This window comes from Peromyscus leucopus, chromosome 15 (genome assembly GCF_004664715.2).
Source record: "Peromyscus leucopus breed LL Stock chromosome 15, UCI_PerLeu_2.1, whole genome shotgun sequence".
NCBI lineage: Eukaryota > Metazoa > Chordata > Mammalia > Rodentia > Cricetidae > Peromyscus > Peromyscus leucopus.
In genome coordinates, this window is record NC_051076.1 from 54,391,440 (window position 1) to 54,408,912 (window position 17,473).

The following is a 17,473-nucleotide window of genomic DNA, read 5'->3' on the forward strand; positions in this document are numbered from 1 at the left end:
ATGCCAAGTGCATCTACCCAATAGTCACGAGGATAACTGTTTTAAGATTTTCATTCTATTAGTCTTAGATTAGAAAAATGTCTGAAGCATGAGATTGTAATTTACAGTGAGTAAATAATTTGTATTTGGTACTGAGCAAATAAGATACTTTTTAACAATTACAATTTTTTAACTTTGATTTGCTTTCAGGATCAGTGTTAAAAATGAGGAATAATGTTCAAGAATTTAAACTATAAAATCAACATAAGACGGGCGGTGGTGGTGCACGCCTTTAATCCCAGCACTCAAGAGGCAGAGCAAGAGGATCTCTGTGAATTCGAGGCCAGCCTGGGCTACAGAGTGAGTTCCAGGACAGGCACCAAAACTACACGGAGAAACCCTGTCTCGAAAAAAATCAAAATAGAAATTAATAACCAGATAGAAACAAAACAGCTCTCAGACCAGCAGCATTTAATGGTAACTAAATAACGCTATCAAATCCTTTTAAAAACAAAACACTAAGAGGTTCACAGGGCAACATGAGACTGCCCTCCATATGAAGTCAATAGATTTGAAAATCCAGACCCATTTTTATGGTCATCTCTATCCAGATATTAAATATTTAAACATTTAAATATGAGTATATATTTGACACCATGGACCCTTTCCAAGTTCCATAATAACCTGTCCTGGGGGGCCATCTCATGTGACACTATGGCTATACAGAAAACCTCTAGGACCTTTAGCTCTAAGCAGCATAATGAAAAACCTTAATGTTAGAATCTAATTCTAAGCCGGGCGTTGGTGGCGCACGCCTTTAATCCCAGCACTCGGACAAGGCAGGCGATCTCTGTAGTCGAGGCAGCCTGGCTACCAAGTGAGCTCCAGGAAAGGCACAAAGCTACACAGAGAAACCCTGTCTCAGAAAAAAAAAAAAAAAAAGAATCTAATTCTAACACAAAATGTAACATTCCAATGACTGAGTACTTCCTTATAGTGGTAACAACGAACTCAGTTATATGTTGTTAAAATATCAGCACTAGATACACTACAGAGAAAATATTGAAGATAAAAGAGTAAATTACTAAAATTCGTTGTCTAATATAATTCCATTTTTTAAAAGAGAGTGTCTGGCATGGGAACTGGCTCTATCAATGAAGTGCCTGCCACACAAGCATAAGGACCTGAATTGATATCCTGAGAACAGCCAGGTCCCCAGTGCTTGGTAGGTAGGGGTGATGGAGAAAGGTGGGTCCTTGAAGCTCTCTGACCTGTCAGTTTTGAGTAAATTAATGTGCTTCAGGCTCAGCAGAGACCCTGTCGCAGATGGAACAGATGCACACAAGCACACTGACAAATAAAAACATCCCTCACCCCAACATACATCATACAGAGCAAAAAAAAAAAGTCTGGATGAGTATACACTAAGATATTAACAATGAGTACCTATGCCTTGTGAAATAATCTAAGCTGTTAAGTACTTATAAATTCCTAAAAAGAACATAATTTTTTTTTACAATGAATTTGTTGGTGAATAAATAAAAATGTTCTGCCTCTGAACACACACACACACACACACACACACACACACACACATACACTGTGGAACTTTGTAAAACCTCTTTCCTATTCACTTCGAAGCCTAGTTTTGTTCATGGACTTCATTATTATTGTTAAATCTAAAACCCATAGGCAACAGAAAATGTTTCAAAAGCAGTCTTCTTTCTCAGTCTTATCTTATCTTATCTCAGTTCTTACTTGAGCCAAACACTTAGGACACCTCCAGTCTCCCTTGGGGACATCGTGAAGAGGGGGAATCAAGCAGAAGGTGTGATAACTGTCATCGCAGCCATCACACAGGAGTAGCCGGTCCTCGTCATTGCCGCTGCCACATAAGAGGCATACATACAGGTCCACCTACAGCAATGAAAATAAACAGAGAACAAAGGAGGGTGAGCTATTATTTGATTCTGTGATTTTTTTTTCATCTTGCCTTATCTTGTTCTGAGGGTCTCCATGTAACGCAAGTGGCCTCTTACTGCTTAGTTGAGGATAACTTGAACTTGTGATCCTGACTCCACCTTTAAGTAGTGTGTTTATAGGTGTGAAGCACACCTTGTTTTTGTGATGCTAAGGAATCAAGCTCAGCCTCAAACATGCTACTACTAGGCAAGTGTTCTACCAGACAGTCATGTGCCAGGCCACATATGGTGTGTGTAAGTGTGTGCAATTTTAATTTACACATTTTTGTGAATGCTTGTATCTGTGTATGCATAGCACAGTCAACATGTAAAAGTCAGAAGTCTCTTCTACCACACGAGTTCCAGAGAATAAAGTCTGATCAAGTGGAGCATCAGTGTATTTACCTAATGAGCCATCTCTGCAGCCCATGCGTAGTCTGAATTAAAAGGCTGCACCTTCTATAAGTAGTATTTCACTATCACATGTGTTCCCAATGCTGAACTCCAATCTCCAAGCTCTTTCAATTTTTTTTTTTTTTTCGAGACAGGGTTTCTCTGTGTAGCTTTGCGCCTTTCCTGGAACTCACTTGGTAGCCCAGGCTGGCCTCGAACTCACAGAGATCCACCTGTCTCTGCCTCCCGAGTGCTGGGATTAAAGGCGTGCGCCACCACCGCCCGGCCCAATTTTTTATATAAAGTCATTATTTGGTAAATTTAAGATAATCCTCATAGGTAATAAGTTATTAGTGAAATAATTAACGACATTAAACAAATACTCTGGAGCCAGGTGTAGTGGAAGATGTCTGTAATCATGGCCCTGGGAAGTTATGACAGGAGGTCTAGGATTTCAATGCTAGCCTGGGCTTCAGAGATACCTCATCACAATTGACTGTGCTATGCACACAAGAGTAGGTTAAGAAACAAAGCAACAGAGGCAGGTATATCTCTGCATTTGAGGACAGCCGGGTTTACAGAAAGAGAGAGATCCAGGACAGCCAGGGCTACACAAAGAAACCCTGACTCAAAAAAACAAATAAACAAAAACCAAAATCCTACCAATTTGACTTCAATTCTAGAGTTGGGATGGGTGTCCCCTGCTGGGATGCAAACCTGTAATACCAGTCCTTGACGGCAGAGGCAGGAAGGGGTGGGGATCATGAGTTCAAGGCCAAGGTCTGCCACATGAACCTCCCCACACCCCTTAAAAGAGAGACAGAAAAATCCCCCAAATACCCAACAATAAAGCATAGTTATTTTTATTAGTTACATATGATCTGTCACACACACACACACACACACACACACACACACACACACACACACACACACAATCAGTAGAAGACATAGTGGCCTCAGAAGAAATCAACCCTGCCGATGCCTTGAGTTTATATACTTGCAGAACTGCAAAACACTGTTATTTAAGCTATGGAGTCTGTGATATTTTCATATGGCAGCTTCCTCCCCACATCTAATATATAACAACCTACTAACAGAGAGCTGAGAAGTCAACTAACAGGAAGTCTAACTTGCTAAATCTGTTTATAATTAAAGGAAGAAAATCTGGACTCTGCACATTCTCTTACTGTATTTTCTTGTATGTGTGGTGGGAAAGGAACAGTGAGATCATTACCAATTTAAAGACACTACTGTCTGGATCTCTGAGGTCAAGCTGATACTTTCTAATACTAAACTGGAGAGATTCTGTGTGTTTGGCTCTGTAACCCATGTTAGGGTTTGAGCTCTCAGCACTCCTCCTTCCTACCTCAGCCTCTGAGAACCAGGATTGCAGGCAGGAGACACCACATCTAGCATAAGCATCACTTTCAACTAATGTTCCAACTGCGAGTTAAATTCTCCAGCTCACCCTCTAAACCCCACCCCTGGTGCCTCCTCTCCTTTCCTTCCTCTCTTCTTTCTTGTTCATTTCCCCCTTGCAGGTACAGAATGTCAATGTGACTTCTGATCTACCCTTCAGCTCCTCTGCAGGTAGGCTAATGAGGTGGTGAACAGGTCAATGCACTTCTTTACTATCCAGTACAAACTGAACAAATTCCAAAAGAAATAAATCACAACTACCAATGCTTACTAGAACCAGGTATTTCCTTACTTCTAAACTGATCAAACAGACATTAAAATATCTCTCATTTGTTAAAACTAAATAATGCACATAAGGATAAGCTTATAGGTAAAGGGATTTTCACAAAAGGGGCAGAGGAATAGGCTAGGATGAAGTTCAGTGGTAGAGTACTTGTTTAGCATATGAAAGGCCCGTGTTCCATAAAAATATGCTGCTCATTTCCCAGAGCTGGGTGTGTAGTTCAGTGTTAGAGTGCTTGCCTAGAATGTGCAAGTCCCCGAGTTTGGTCCCCACCAGGAGGGAGAGGGAGAGGGAGGGAGAGGAAGGGTGGACTTCTATAATCCCAGCTACTCAGGAGGCTGGGACAGAATTACAAATCCAAGGCCACCTTGAATATGGAGAGATCCTGTTTCGAAAAAGAAAAGAAAAAAAAAAAAAGAGTAAGTAATCAAAGGAGGAAAAGGAGAAAATGGGGGTAAGGGAGAAGTCAGTTGTCAACTCACAGCATTAGTGCTTTTCTTAGATCGACTCTTGGGCTTTTCCTTCTCACTTTCTAACGTGCAGTCCTTCTTCTCAGTGGGTTCTTGTTTGATGTTACTTTTCACTTCTTTCTCTACAGGAGGCAATCCAAAGTTAGTTCTTTCTGTATGGACTATGCTTATCTCTGCTTCCTATCTCACCTCATCCTCTTCCTCCTCTCCCAACATAACTCTACACAAACATAATTCCATGTTTATTTTCATTTAATAACACCCAGTGTTACTATATACAAGAGTTAATACTGATTATGATAAAATACAAACTGACCTCAATTAAATTTTAGCATGTGAGTTCTATTATGAATATGCTGTTTATATGTGTGTGCCTTCAAAATGGGAACTAAAGTGTTCTTTAATTAAGAATATGACATGTGCAGGGCGTGGTAGCACATATATTTAATCCCAACACCCAGGAGGCAGAGAAAGAATGATCTCTGTGAGTTCCAGGCCAGTCAGAGCTATATAGTGAGACTGACCATGTCTCAAAGAAAAATTAACAAGGACAAGACATTGCTCTTGCTCCGGACAGGGATAGATATCAACAACTCACCAACCAGGTCTCTATCACATTATAGACTGTCTCTTTATAATCTAAGACTACTTCCTGGCTCCAAAACCTGGTAATTTTGGCTAAACTGAGTAATCAATTATTGAACTATCAAGTGATTAATTCACAACAAACCCATCTCAAAGAACTGAAGGACTCTGATTCACAGCTGTTTATTTCCCACTATATTTTATATATCCTTTTCCCTAACACATTAATGTCTATGAAGAGCTCATTTTAATACTGCATTTGTATATGCCCATGTGTAATACAACACAGTACTTATCCTATGAGAACCACAAATTTACCTCTAGCCAGGTGTGGTAGCACATTCCTATAATGCCAGCACTTGGGAGACAGAGACAAGGAGGGTCAAAACTGAAGAGTTTGAAGCCAGGCAAGAATATACAGAAGACTTTATCTTACAAGAGATGGGGAGAAAATAGGGGAAAGAAAGCAGGAAAATGGACAACACCTTTCAACAGCTTCTATCAAGTGACAGCCATGCAAGCATCATCAACTGAATTTCAAACTAGATGAGGTCTCTGCTTGCCTTGAAATAAAAAGGAACCTATACTTTGTCTTTTTTCTTTTCTTTTCTTTTTTTTTTTTTTTTTTTGGTTTTTTGAGACAGGGTTTCTCTGTAGCTTTGCGACTTTCCTGGAACTCACTTGGTAGCCCAGGCTGGCCTCGAACTCACAGAGATCCGCCTGCCTCTGCCTCCTGAGTGCTGGGATTAAAGGCGTGCGCCACCACCGCCCGCCTCATCTTTTGTCTTTTAAGTGAATTTATTGAACTAAATTTCAAAAACAGCACCTAGACAACTGAGAAATTCATTTATTTTCCAAATACACATATTTTTCCTTTTTTTTCCTACTGGCCTATTAATTATGAGAATAAAGACAACAGTATATTAAGATTTTATTTCTCAAACCCAACCAAGTGACCAAAGAAATAATTGCTATCACCATTTTTACTTTATTTTTCTTATTCATGGATAAACTTTCTTACCATTTTCACATTTTGGAGTTGGACAACCCATTCGGCGTCTCAGATTATGAGTCCTGGCTTCTGTTGCCTCTTCTGGTTCTATTTTAATATTCATGGCCTAAAAAAAATTGTCATATATATGAATATTTTCTTCTATCTGTTAGTACTTAGGAATCTCTTACACACAAACTAGGGGTGTATTACTACCCAAAATAGACATATCAACACCTTATTTTCCTCTAGAACTTTTGCTTTAATTATTACTAAACCTGAAACAATTATAAAAACATCACAATTTCATTAACCTCTAAAATTTTGCCAACCTCTTCAAAGGTCCACCAGTATTTGTGGAAACTTAGCTTCCACAATTTTCAATGATTTTTTTTTTTTTTTTTTTTTTTTTTAAAGACAGGGGTCACTGGCTAGCCTGAGCTTTGCTATGTAGATCAGGCTGTCCTCAGACTCACATATCTGCTTGCCTCTGCCTCCTGGGTGCTGGGATTAAAGACGTGTACCACCACACGCCCTTGTGTGTGTAGGTCTCACAGACTAAAGCAGTCATCAGATTTCCTGGAGCTGCAGATACAGGTGGGTAGTGAGCTGCTGGAGGTGGGTGTTAGGAGTCAAACTCAGGTACTCGGCAAGAGAAGGATAAACTTAACCACTAGGCCACCTCTCTAGCTTCATCTTCATCTTCATCATCATCATTTTGATATTTCAAGACAGGGTTTCTCTGTGTATCCCTCATCATCATCATCATTTTGATTTTTCAAGACAGGGTTTCTCTGTGTATCCCTGGCTGTCCTGGAACTTGCTCTGTAGACCAGGCTGCCGGCCTCTGCCTCAGGATTGTTAGGATTAAAGGTATATGCCACAGTAGCCTCCCCACCCCCACCCCAGTGTTTCACTGGTATTTTAATGAATCAGTGTCATCAATTATACATCTGGGGCTGAAGAGATGGAGCACTGGTTGTTCTTCCAGAGAACTGGGTTTGATTCCCAGCATCCACATGACAGCTAACAACCATCTTTAACTCCAGTCCCAGGGGATCCGACACTCTCTTCTGTCCTTCATGGGCACTCTACATGGCACACAGACATACATTCAGGCAAAAAATTCATACACCAAAAAATAAAAATTTTATATCTTATGAAGTAAATTATACCTGTAACGTCATTAAACTGTTAAAAGGCCTACTTTTTCATTAAGGATATATAATTCAATCTCAGTTCCACTGTTACTTAGAATGCTATTTAATGGTAAAACAAAACCACTTTGTGGTCTATAACAGAAGTGTTTGGAGAACTATTTATCACTTTCTCCTGTTCACAGCTAAAAGAATTTCTTCTGTGGGCATTATCATTACATTTGTAATTATCATCCCATCTATCATCAAGGCAGACCCAGGCATCCAGCACTAGAGCATGTATTACATATATAAAGGTCCAAAAGGAATCATGCATGATGGAACACACCCATGTTCCCAGCAATCAGAAGGCTAAGGAAACAAGACCACAGCAAGTTCAAGGCCAGCCTGAGCTACACAGTGTAGTCTTGTCACAAAAGTTCAAAAGAATATGCTCAAAACACAAAAAGTAATTTTTACATTAATGAGATTTAAATATGTCTGGGCTTTTAAATAATGGTAATTTCCATTTTGACTAGTTTCTTCCATTGAGAAATGGATTCTCTAAATTCACGAGAAAAAATCTGTCAATGATTATTAAACATGCAAAGATTGACTCAGAAGCATGATATTGCCTTGAGGCTCCTCAGCAGTGAGTTATTTCTTAGAACTCACATTCTATCAAGTAGCTGGACAGAAATCCAAAGTCCTCAGACCTCTCTATGCAAACAAAGTAAATAGAATATTCTTCCTTTCTGAAGAGAAGAAAAAAATCCTAAAGCAAATGTCTTAGCAGCCTTTCCTCATGTCCCTCACATCTTATTCACTTTAAACATTAGTATTTCCTTCATACTTCTCAACTCTTCCCTCTTCTTAGTAGAAATGTTCCTGATTCGACACTTATTATGAACAAAGTCCCTGTCTTCACATATTCCCCCAATTGTTTGTTGGGTTTTAACTATGAACAACTAATAAGCTTTTCCTCATTAGCAATACCACCATCCCCATTGGTGGTGTAAAAGCTCAACCGTATGAAGTATCCCCTTAAGAGATTACCAAGGCTCACAACTACAAAGCACTTATAGATAAGAAAGTCAGTGATGACTAGCCATTAGCATTAAACTCAAGAAACTAAGCAATCCTCCAAAGTACTTACCTCTGCTCTCATGCGCTTTGCTCGGCGAGCTGGAGGACAGGTTTCTGAAGGCTGTACAGACTGCCTCTGGGGAATATCATGGGGTTTGTACTCCTTGTCCTTTGTATCCGAGGTCAGGCTAGGCTTCTGAAGACACTAGAAATAAAAGTTGTACCAATGAATTCTCTTACACACACACACACACACATATATGCACGCATGCCTGCACACTTTTTTTTTCTTTTTTGTTTTTCAAGACAACTTTTCTCTGTGTAACAGCCCTGGCTCTCCTGGAACTCACTTTGTAGACCAGGCTGACCTTGAACTCAGAGCTCTGACTGTCCCTGCCTCCCAAGTGCTGGGATTAAAGGCATGCGCCACCACCACACACTAAAACATCTACATTTTTAAAATCTAAAGAAACACAAAGTCAAATCTAAAAATAATTTAGATATTTTCATATGTCACATTTTTCTTTCTTTTCTTTTTTTTTTACATCAACAGAATATCTTAAATTTATTCAAGTGCTTATCTCCTTAGGTTTTTTTTTGTCCGTCCGTTCCCCCCCACCCTTGGAGCTGAGGACCTAACCCAGGGCCTTATGCTTGCTAGGCAAGCACTCTACCACTAAGCTAAATCCCCAACCACTCTCCTTAGGTTTTAAAAAGCCATGGCAGGCATGTGCACATCTGTAATCCCAGCACTTAAGAAGATGAGGCAAGAAGGTCCTGAGCTATTAGTGAGAACCTGACTCAAACATACAAAAAAAAGATTATTACCTCATGAATCCAATAATTTTTTTTCTAGATTTTTACAATCCTCTGGATTCTGACATAACAGTGCTATAATCAAAATTATCCTGAGTTGAGAAAATAGGTCAACTAAACATAAAGTGGACTTTCTAGGATTTTCATCTATTTTATTATATATGTGACAAAGATTAATAATTACTTCACAGAAAACCATTTGGTTTTTGCAGGCATGGTGATGTACACCTTTAATCTCAGCTATTGGGAGGCAGGGGCAGGTAGATCTCTGTAGGCCACCCAGGTTTATTTAGTGAGTTCCAAGCCAGCCAAAGCTTCATGAAGTGGGATTCTGTTTCAAAATAGACAATATGATTCTTTTTTTTGTTTGTTTGTTTTTGTTTTTTTTGTTTTTTTTTGTTTTTTTTGTTTTTCGAGACAGGGTTTCTCTATGTAGCTTTGCGCCTTTCTGAACTCACTTGGTAGCCAGGCTGGCCTCAACTCAGAGATCGCCTGCCTCTGTCCAATCTGATTAAAGGCGTGCGCCACCACCGCCCGGCTAGACAATATGATTCTTATAAGGACAGATGTAAAAATGTCCCCATGGGTTCCGATGTTTCTAATACTTGGTTCCCCACTGATAGCACTATTTTGGGAGGTTGTATGGCCTTTAGTAGCTGGTGTCTATCTGGAGAAAATGTTGACCATCCGGGTGAATCGTATGAGCTCTAGGCCTGTTCTTGTTTGTTTGTTTGTTTGGTTGGTTGGTTGGTTTTGTTTTGTTTTGTTTTTTGTTTTGTTTTATTTTGTTTGAGACAGGGTTTCTCTGTGTAGCTTTGCGCCTTTCCTGGAACTCACTCTGTAGCCCAGGCTGGCCTCGAACTCACAGAGATCCGCTTGGCTCTGCCTCCCAAGTGCTGGAATTAAAGGCGTGTGCCGCCACCACCCGGCTCTAAGCCTGTTCTAATTATAATCTATGCCCTCTGCTTCCTGGTCCACCATATACCAGGAGTCCCAGCCAAAGCATCTCATTGCCATACTCCACCATGCCTTCCCTGCCGTGATGCTACTGACTGTACCCTCTCAAATTATGGCCCAATAAAGCCTTCCTCCCTTGATTTCCTTATTGTTAAATGCTCAGTCACAGTGACAAGAAAAGTGATTCAGTTCTGATCAGAAGTTTCTTTTTTGCTTTCATTTTTTTAGTTTGATCCTAAGCTAATAGCTAGATAATATTTAATGCCAAAACATAATGCAAGAAACTATTATTACTGAAGCTAACATGAATTTCTCAAGTATGCATTTCTTTATCATAAGAGGACAACAAATATCATGAGAAGCATTTTTATAAAGATTTTTTTTGTGTGTTGTATAAGCATTTAGCCTACATGAATGCATGTGTGTGTACATGTACTGTGTACATGCCTAATGCCTGAAGAGTCCAGAAAAAGGCATCAGATTTCCTGAACTGGACTTACAGATGGTTGTGAGCCACCATGTGGGTGCTAAGAAACCCAGGTCCTCTGCAAGAGCAGCAAGTGCTCTTAACCACTGATCCACCTCTCCAGTCCCATGAGAAGCATTTTTACAAGCAGGTTCCAAAATGCAATTATCTGAAGTACATCTGGGGTATGCTACATCAATTATATTTGGCATAGAGTACATGAAATACACTATTAACTGGGAATGTAGCTCAATAAACTTTCCTGTTAAGGGGGGGGGGCAGGAGTGGGGGTGGCGCTGAGGCTGTAGCTCAGTTGGTGGATACTTATCTAGCATGCTAGAGGCCCTGCATTCAATCCCTAGCAACCATGAACTGGATTTGGTGGCACACACCTATAATCCTAGTACAGGAGGTTGGGGCACAAGGATCAGAAGGTTCAAGGCCATCCTTGGCCACACCATTAATTGGAGGTTAGCCTAGGACACATGAAACCTTTCTCTTCCAAAAACAAAAAACAAAAAAAAATCAGTTTATACATAACTTTACCCACTCTATGAATTTTCTGAAACAAAAATTAAGTGATTTTATTTGAGGTTAAAATTATGTGGGATAAGGGAAATATTAATGAACTGGTTCCCATACACCATTACATATTTAGCCTCTATTTCCCACATGGCTTAGTGGTTTTATTATCTATATTTATGATTCCATAAGGACTTTAGACACACTAGGCAAAACCAAGCCTAGCAAATTTTTAGAATACATATGAAGAACTTTATCTTTTGTTCCAAAGGTCATTCAAAATACAAACCTAGTACATTGGTTTTATAACACTGACTTTACGTCTTCTTGAAAAGTAGGATTTAGAAGTGGTTGATATCATTAACCACAATCACCTCATCCCACAGAGACAGCCATCCTTTCAGAAAACATGGTGATGCAAGAGTAAGGCAGTGTTCCATTAGGGCAATACACCTTTTTTTTGCCTTTGAGACTCAGTCTCATGTAGCCCAAGTTGACCTTGAATTCTCTGTATAACCAATAACCTTGAATTTCTGATCCTCATGCTTCTGCCTCCTGAGTGCTGAGATTACAGGCATGACCAGTTTATTCCTTGCTGGAGATTAAATCCAGGGCCCTGTGCACAGGAGATAAGCACTCTACCAACTGAGCTACATCCTCAGCCCTTTCTGAAAAACTTTCTACTAGGAATATGTATCAGTGTTAGAATCTATTGGTACACAGTAGGTTGAAACAAACACTTGAGTTATATATGCAATGTTTGTGGAATCTGTCTTGAAATCCCTACCCTTTGTTTGCTTATCTTCCTACATAAGCCCAGGCTTTTATAAAAATTCCATGTTCCCTTGCCTCAACTTCTGGTGTGCTAGGACCACAAGCAGAGCAGCTTTCAAGTGTAGAACTACACTGACAAGTTTCTAAACTGGGGCCACTCATAAGTTAGGGAGGATCACTTTTCCCCTTACTCACTGTAACCTCTCTACACATAAAGAATTCAAAACGAGAAAAGTTAATCTATGTAGGGCACCTGCTTATAATGTAACTATAAACAGAGGCCAAAGTCCAGTACATGGTCCACGACTATAATCCCAGCACGTACACTGTGAGGGTTAACACAATCGGCCTGACAGGACGTAGCATCACATGGGAGACACACATCTGGGCATTCTGTAAGGGATTTTCTAGATTTGGTTAATTAAGGAGAGGAGAGTCCCACTAAACGTGAGCAGCACCATCCCATGGTCTGGGGCTACCAGGATGCAAGTGCAAAAGCAAGATGAGCATGAGTATTTCTCTCTTTGCTTCTTGACTGCAGACACAGTGGGTCCAGCTGCTTCAAGCTGCTGAGGCCATGCTCTCCTGCCGAAACGGACTATACCCTCAAACTTGCCTAAGTTGCTTTTGCTGAAGCAACAATAACTCATACAGGCAAGACATTGTCTCAAATTGAATTACATCACCCATGGCTTACTAAACATTAACGTACATTTTTAAAGGGAGAGAGGGATTGGGATGTAGCTCCATTGGTAGAGCGCTCGTCTCATATGCATAAAAGACCAGGGTTGAATCTCCAGCATTGTACGAACTGAGAATGGTGGTGCATGCCTATGATCCCATCACTTGGGGGTTGAAGGCAAGGGGACTAGGAATCCAAGGTCATCCTTAGGTATACAAAAGTTGAGGTTAGTATGGAATACAGAAGACCCTGTCTCAAATACAAATCCAAGTGTCGTGGCACACACCTATAGTCAATCCCATCACTTAGGAGGCAGAGACAGGCAGGTCTGTGTGTGTTCCAGGCCGGTCTGGTTTAAATGACAAATTACAAAAGAGCAAGGGCTACACACAGCCAACATCCCAGCTTGGGAGACTTGGGGACAGAGTCGGTGGTGGAGTAGTTGCCTAGCATGGAGATACATACAAAAATAGAAAAAACTTTCTGAGTATGAAGTCATCAAACAAGCCACTTCTAGTCTAAAAAAGAAGTTCAAGAAAGGATAAATAGAAGAAAACTAAAAATGCTATGAAAATATACAGGACTTGGCATTACAGGTCTATAGGATTAGGACAGAATTACTGTTTGACCTGAGAAACTGTTGTCAATCTTCCATTGCACAGAAATCATTCCAGTTTTAGGACTCACTGCTCTAGCATTTAGAGTATCTCAATCGATGTTAGTGGATTAAGACACTCCTTTCCACCAGAGCCTTCAAATAGGAGTGACGGTTTTATAGCATTTACCTGAAACTGAAGAGGACTGCAGACATTGCTGAGAATCAACTCTCTCAGTATTAAGTCCTTTCTCCCTCATTAAACAGTAAAAAGGCATTTTCTTTATAATCTCATTCATTCTAATACAAACCTTTAAGTTCAGTTGCTCCCCAAACCAAAGTACTGGAATTTTTCCTCAAAAAGAAATCATTCAACAATGTTTTCTGAATATGATTAAGACGGTCTCATTCACCCCAAAGACAATGTACCCAACAAATAAGCAATTAAATGAAACAGGTCAAGGCTAGGTCCAACACTCACCCTCAAACTGTCTCCAGACAGGAATAAGTTGTATGGATTGAGGATTCGTTCATAATGTCCCCTGATGTGGGAACCCACAGCTTTACCAGGAGCAAAACCCATCTTGGTGGCAATTTTGGTCCATTTTCTTTCCTTGCAAACAACTGCAAACCCACCTTCTTCTGCAACTAACTGTTAACAGAAAAAATAAATAAATAAATAAATAGATAGATAAATAGATAATAATAATAAATAAATATTAGAGAAAATTACTTCTAATTTCCTCACACCTAGGTATGATTCTAAGAACAAAATTCCCAGCTATAATTTTTGTTGATTTGTTTTATTTGCATGTTTTACACTTCCTAAGTCAAAAGAAGAAAAAAAAATTACCAGCTATTAATTTTAAACTAAAAAATTAAAATAGCTTCACCATTCTCAAAACTACTTCTCACTTCCCCAAAGAATAAGGGGAACGATGAGATCTCTACTAAAAAGGAACACCCACCCCATCCTGGGTCCTAAGGGGAACAATGAAATCTCTCCTAAAGGAAAGCACCCTGTACTGGGGTCCTGCTTTCTTACCCTTCAAATGTATTTAAGAGACAGCACGCATGCATGCCATCATGTCTGGTAGAAAGAAGTGGAACCTAGAACTGAATTATGGCTCAGCTGTTTTAGCTTAAGTCTTTTCAATTTCCTTGAGCCTTAGGATCCCCTTATCTAAATAAAAATGGGAAGGACCCTTTGCAGCACTGAGGTGTTTCAAAGGAGAGATAGGCTGTAACAAAATCTATAAAATAAGGCTCTCACTCAACAGAGCTCTGATCCTCAATATGCTTAACTAAACACACATCTCATTTACCTTATTTGGTTTTTTTTGTTGTGTTGTTTTGTTTTGTTTTGTTTTGTTTTGTTTTTCAAGACAGGGTTTCTTTGTGTAGCTTTGCGCCTTTCCTGGAACTCGCTTTGGAGACCAGGCTGGCCTCAAACTCACAGAGATCCACCTGGCTCTGCCTCCCGAGTGCTGGGATTAAAAGGTGTGCGCCACCACCGCCCGGCTTCATTTACCTTATTTCAAACAACAGTTGTCAAAAAAAAAAAAAAAAAAAAAAAAAAAAAAAAAGATGAAATGACTTACAAGACAGTTGCCCCGCACTTGCCTTATTAAGTTGGAACAAGTCTAGGATCTTCCTCTCCACGTGCGGAATCTTCAAAGTACTTCCCTGTAGCTCCCAATACTTTGCAATCTGGTCCAGGAAATTCAATTTTACACGTGTTTGGGCCTAAATATTAAAAAAAAAAAAAAAATGCATTTTAATCTCACCTATTTGTTTTTTCTGAGGCACAAGGTTGAGCTAAATCACAGGCACAAACAATCTTACCATTTTCATCTTTCAAGTAGATTACACTACTGTGTAATGTATGTACCTCTGTACTGGGCACCCCAAGTGGTTTACACTAGTGGCATGTATATGCCTCTGTACTGGGCACCCCAATCAGTTTATACTAATGGCGTGTATATACCTCTGTACTAGGGACTATCATTTTTTTTTTTTTTTTTTTTTGGTTTTTCGAGACAGGGTTTCTCTGTGTAGCTTTGCGCCTTTCCTAGAACTCACTCTGTAGCCCAGGCTGGCCTCGAACTCACAGAGATCCACCTGCCTCTGCCTCCCAAGTGCTGGGATTACAGCCATACGCCACCACCGCCCGGCTGGCACTATCTTATTTTAAAGCTCCTGCCTACAACCTTATACTCTTTTCACTCTCAAGACTATTTAAGTACAAAACCAATTTTTATTTATTATAAATTAAGTACAAAAGTGTTTGCTTGTTTAAATTGTATTTAAAAAGTAGGCGTCTATGTCTAAGCAAAATATCATTGTTACATATACTGCTTATGATTTCTTTTTTTAGTGCTTATAGTATCTCTTAGTTGAAGCATTGTTCAGAACAACTATATTCTATGTATTTTTGCCTATTTCTCTGTTGTATGCTTCAACTAAGAGATACTATAAGCACAATTGAATGTTATTGGTTAAAAAAAAAAATCACAAATGGCTTATTATGGCTTTGTTTGTCTGCTTTTCAAGACAGGACTACTCTGTATAGTCCTGGCTACCCTGGAACTCAAGAGATCCTCCTGTTTCTGCCTCCCAAGTGCTGAGATTAAAGGTGTGTGCCACCATGCCCAACAACTATGGCATTTCTATATTCGCCTTAATTAAGCCTTTGCTGTGGAATAATCTGTACACTATAAATTATGCTGTGATTAGTTTAACAAAGAAGCTGACTGGCCAATAGCTGGACAGGATAAGACAGGAAAACCAGACTAAGGACACTGGAAAGAAGGGTGGAGTCAGAGGAGTCACCAGCCACACATGGAGAAAAAACAGGAGGTGCAAGATGAAAGAGAGGTAACGCCACATGGCAGAAAATAAATTAATATAAATGGGTTCATCTAAGTTGTAAGAGTTAGCTGGTAACAAGCCTGAGTTATTGACCAAGCATTTATAATTCATATTGAGTCTCCCTGTGGGTTATTTGGGAGCTGGTAGGCAGAAAAGTCTGCCTACAAGCCTTGATAATGTAAAGATCACAAAAAAATGATAAATGTTATCAAATTATTACTATAATCAGTTTTTGTTCCCCTTATTATAAAACACAAAGGGGACACATTGGGAGTTTTATACATGTCAGATAATTCCCAAAGGTAATCCAAGGCTGCAAAGTTATTACATACTATTTCTTTTCTTTCTCCCCCCCCCTTTTTTTGGGGGGGGGGATTTTGAGACACGGTTTCACTGTGGGTAGCTCTGGCTGTCCTGGAACTCAACTCTGTAGACCACCTGCCTCTGCTTCCCAAGTGTTGGGATCAAAGGTGTATACCACCACTGCCCGGCTACTTTTCTTTTTTTCTTTCTTTTCCAAGATAGGGCCTCACTACATAGCTCCATTTGGTCTGGAACTCACTATGTACATTAGGCTGGGCCACCTCTACCTCATAAGTGCTGGGATTAAAGGTGGGCATGCCAGCCTGGGCTACATATAAAGACCCTTTCTCAAAAAAAAATGAAATAAAACTTTAAAAGATTCGTAAAATACTGATGTAGTCAGACTCTTGTTATCAAAAACCTAGTATCTTCTACCCTGTACTATCTTTTTAGTATTTATTTTATGTATATGAGTGTTTTGTTTGCATGTATGCATAACGTAAACATACACAACAAATGACTGCAGGACAGAAGGCAGCATCAGCCTCCCCTGGAACTAGTTATAAATGGTTGTGAGCCACCACATGAGTACTAACTAAGAAATGAACCAGGGTCCTCTGCAAGAGGAAGAAATGCTTGTAACTGCTAAGCCATTTCTTTAGCCCTTCTACCCTGTACTTTAAAACTTTCTGTAGGTGGATCTGTGAATTCAAGGCCGGCCTGGTCTACAAAGTGAGTTCTAGGAAAACAGGACTATTATACACAGAGAAACTTTGTCTCAAAGAAACAAAAATAAAAAATAAAATAATTAAATCTAGAGCTGGAGAGATGGCTCAGCAGTTAAGAGCACTGGATGCTCTTCCAGAAGATCCAGGTTCAATTCCCAGCACCCACAACTATCTATAACTCTAGTTCGATGGTACCCAACACCCTCATTCAGTCAGATAAACATACATATAGGCAAAACATCAATGCATATAAATAAAAAATTTTAAAATAGAAAAATATTAAATCTAAGTTTCACACAAAAGAAAATTAGAAATAAAAAACCTTTCCTACTACATTCTTCTCAAAAGTAAATTATTTTCAAAACTTAAAATTCTAGTGATTACCATCTAAAAATACAATGATTCATATGTATTAATTAGACAAAAAGAAACTGATGAAAATTATCTTAATAA

General features: G+C 39.5%; 1 protein-coding gene across 1 annotated transcript in view; it reads right to left on the reverse strand.

The window, feature by feature from the left end:
• Positions 1-17,473, reverse strand: part of Kdm5b (lysine demethylase 5B) — a 77,134-nt gene that overhangs the window by 32,129 nt on the left and 27,532 nt on the right. The window contains exons 3-8 of the mRNA XM_028876625.2: positions 14,742-14,864; positions 13,600-13,770; positions 8,377-8,511; positions 6,115-6,211; positions 4,521-4,630; positions 1,738-1,896 (exon numbers count right to left, since the gene is read on the reverse strand). Coding sequence (XP_028732458.1) covers positions 1,738-1,896; positions 4,521-4,630; positions 6,115-6,211; positions 8,377-8,511; positions 13,600-13,770; positions 14,742-14,864 — 795 coding nt within the window. The remainder of the gene's footprint in view (positions 1-1,737; positions 1,897-4,520; positions 4,631-6,114; positions 6,212-8,376; positions 8,512-13,599; positions 13,771-14,741; positions 14,865-17,473) is intronic.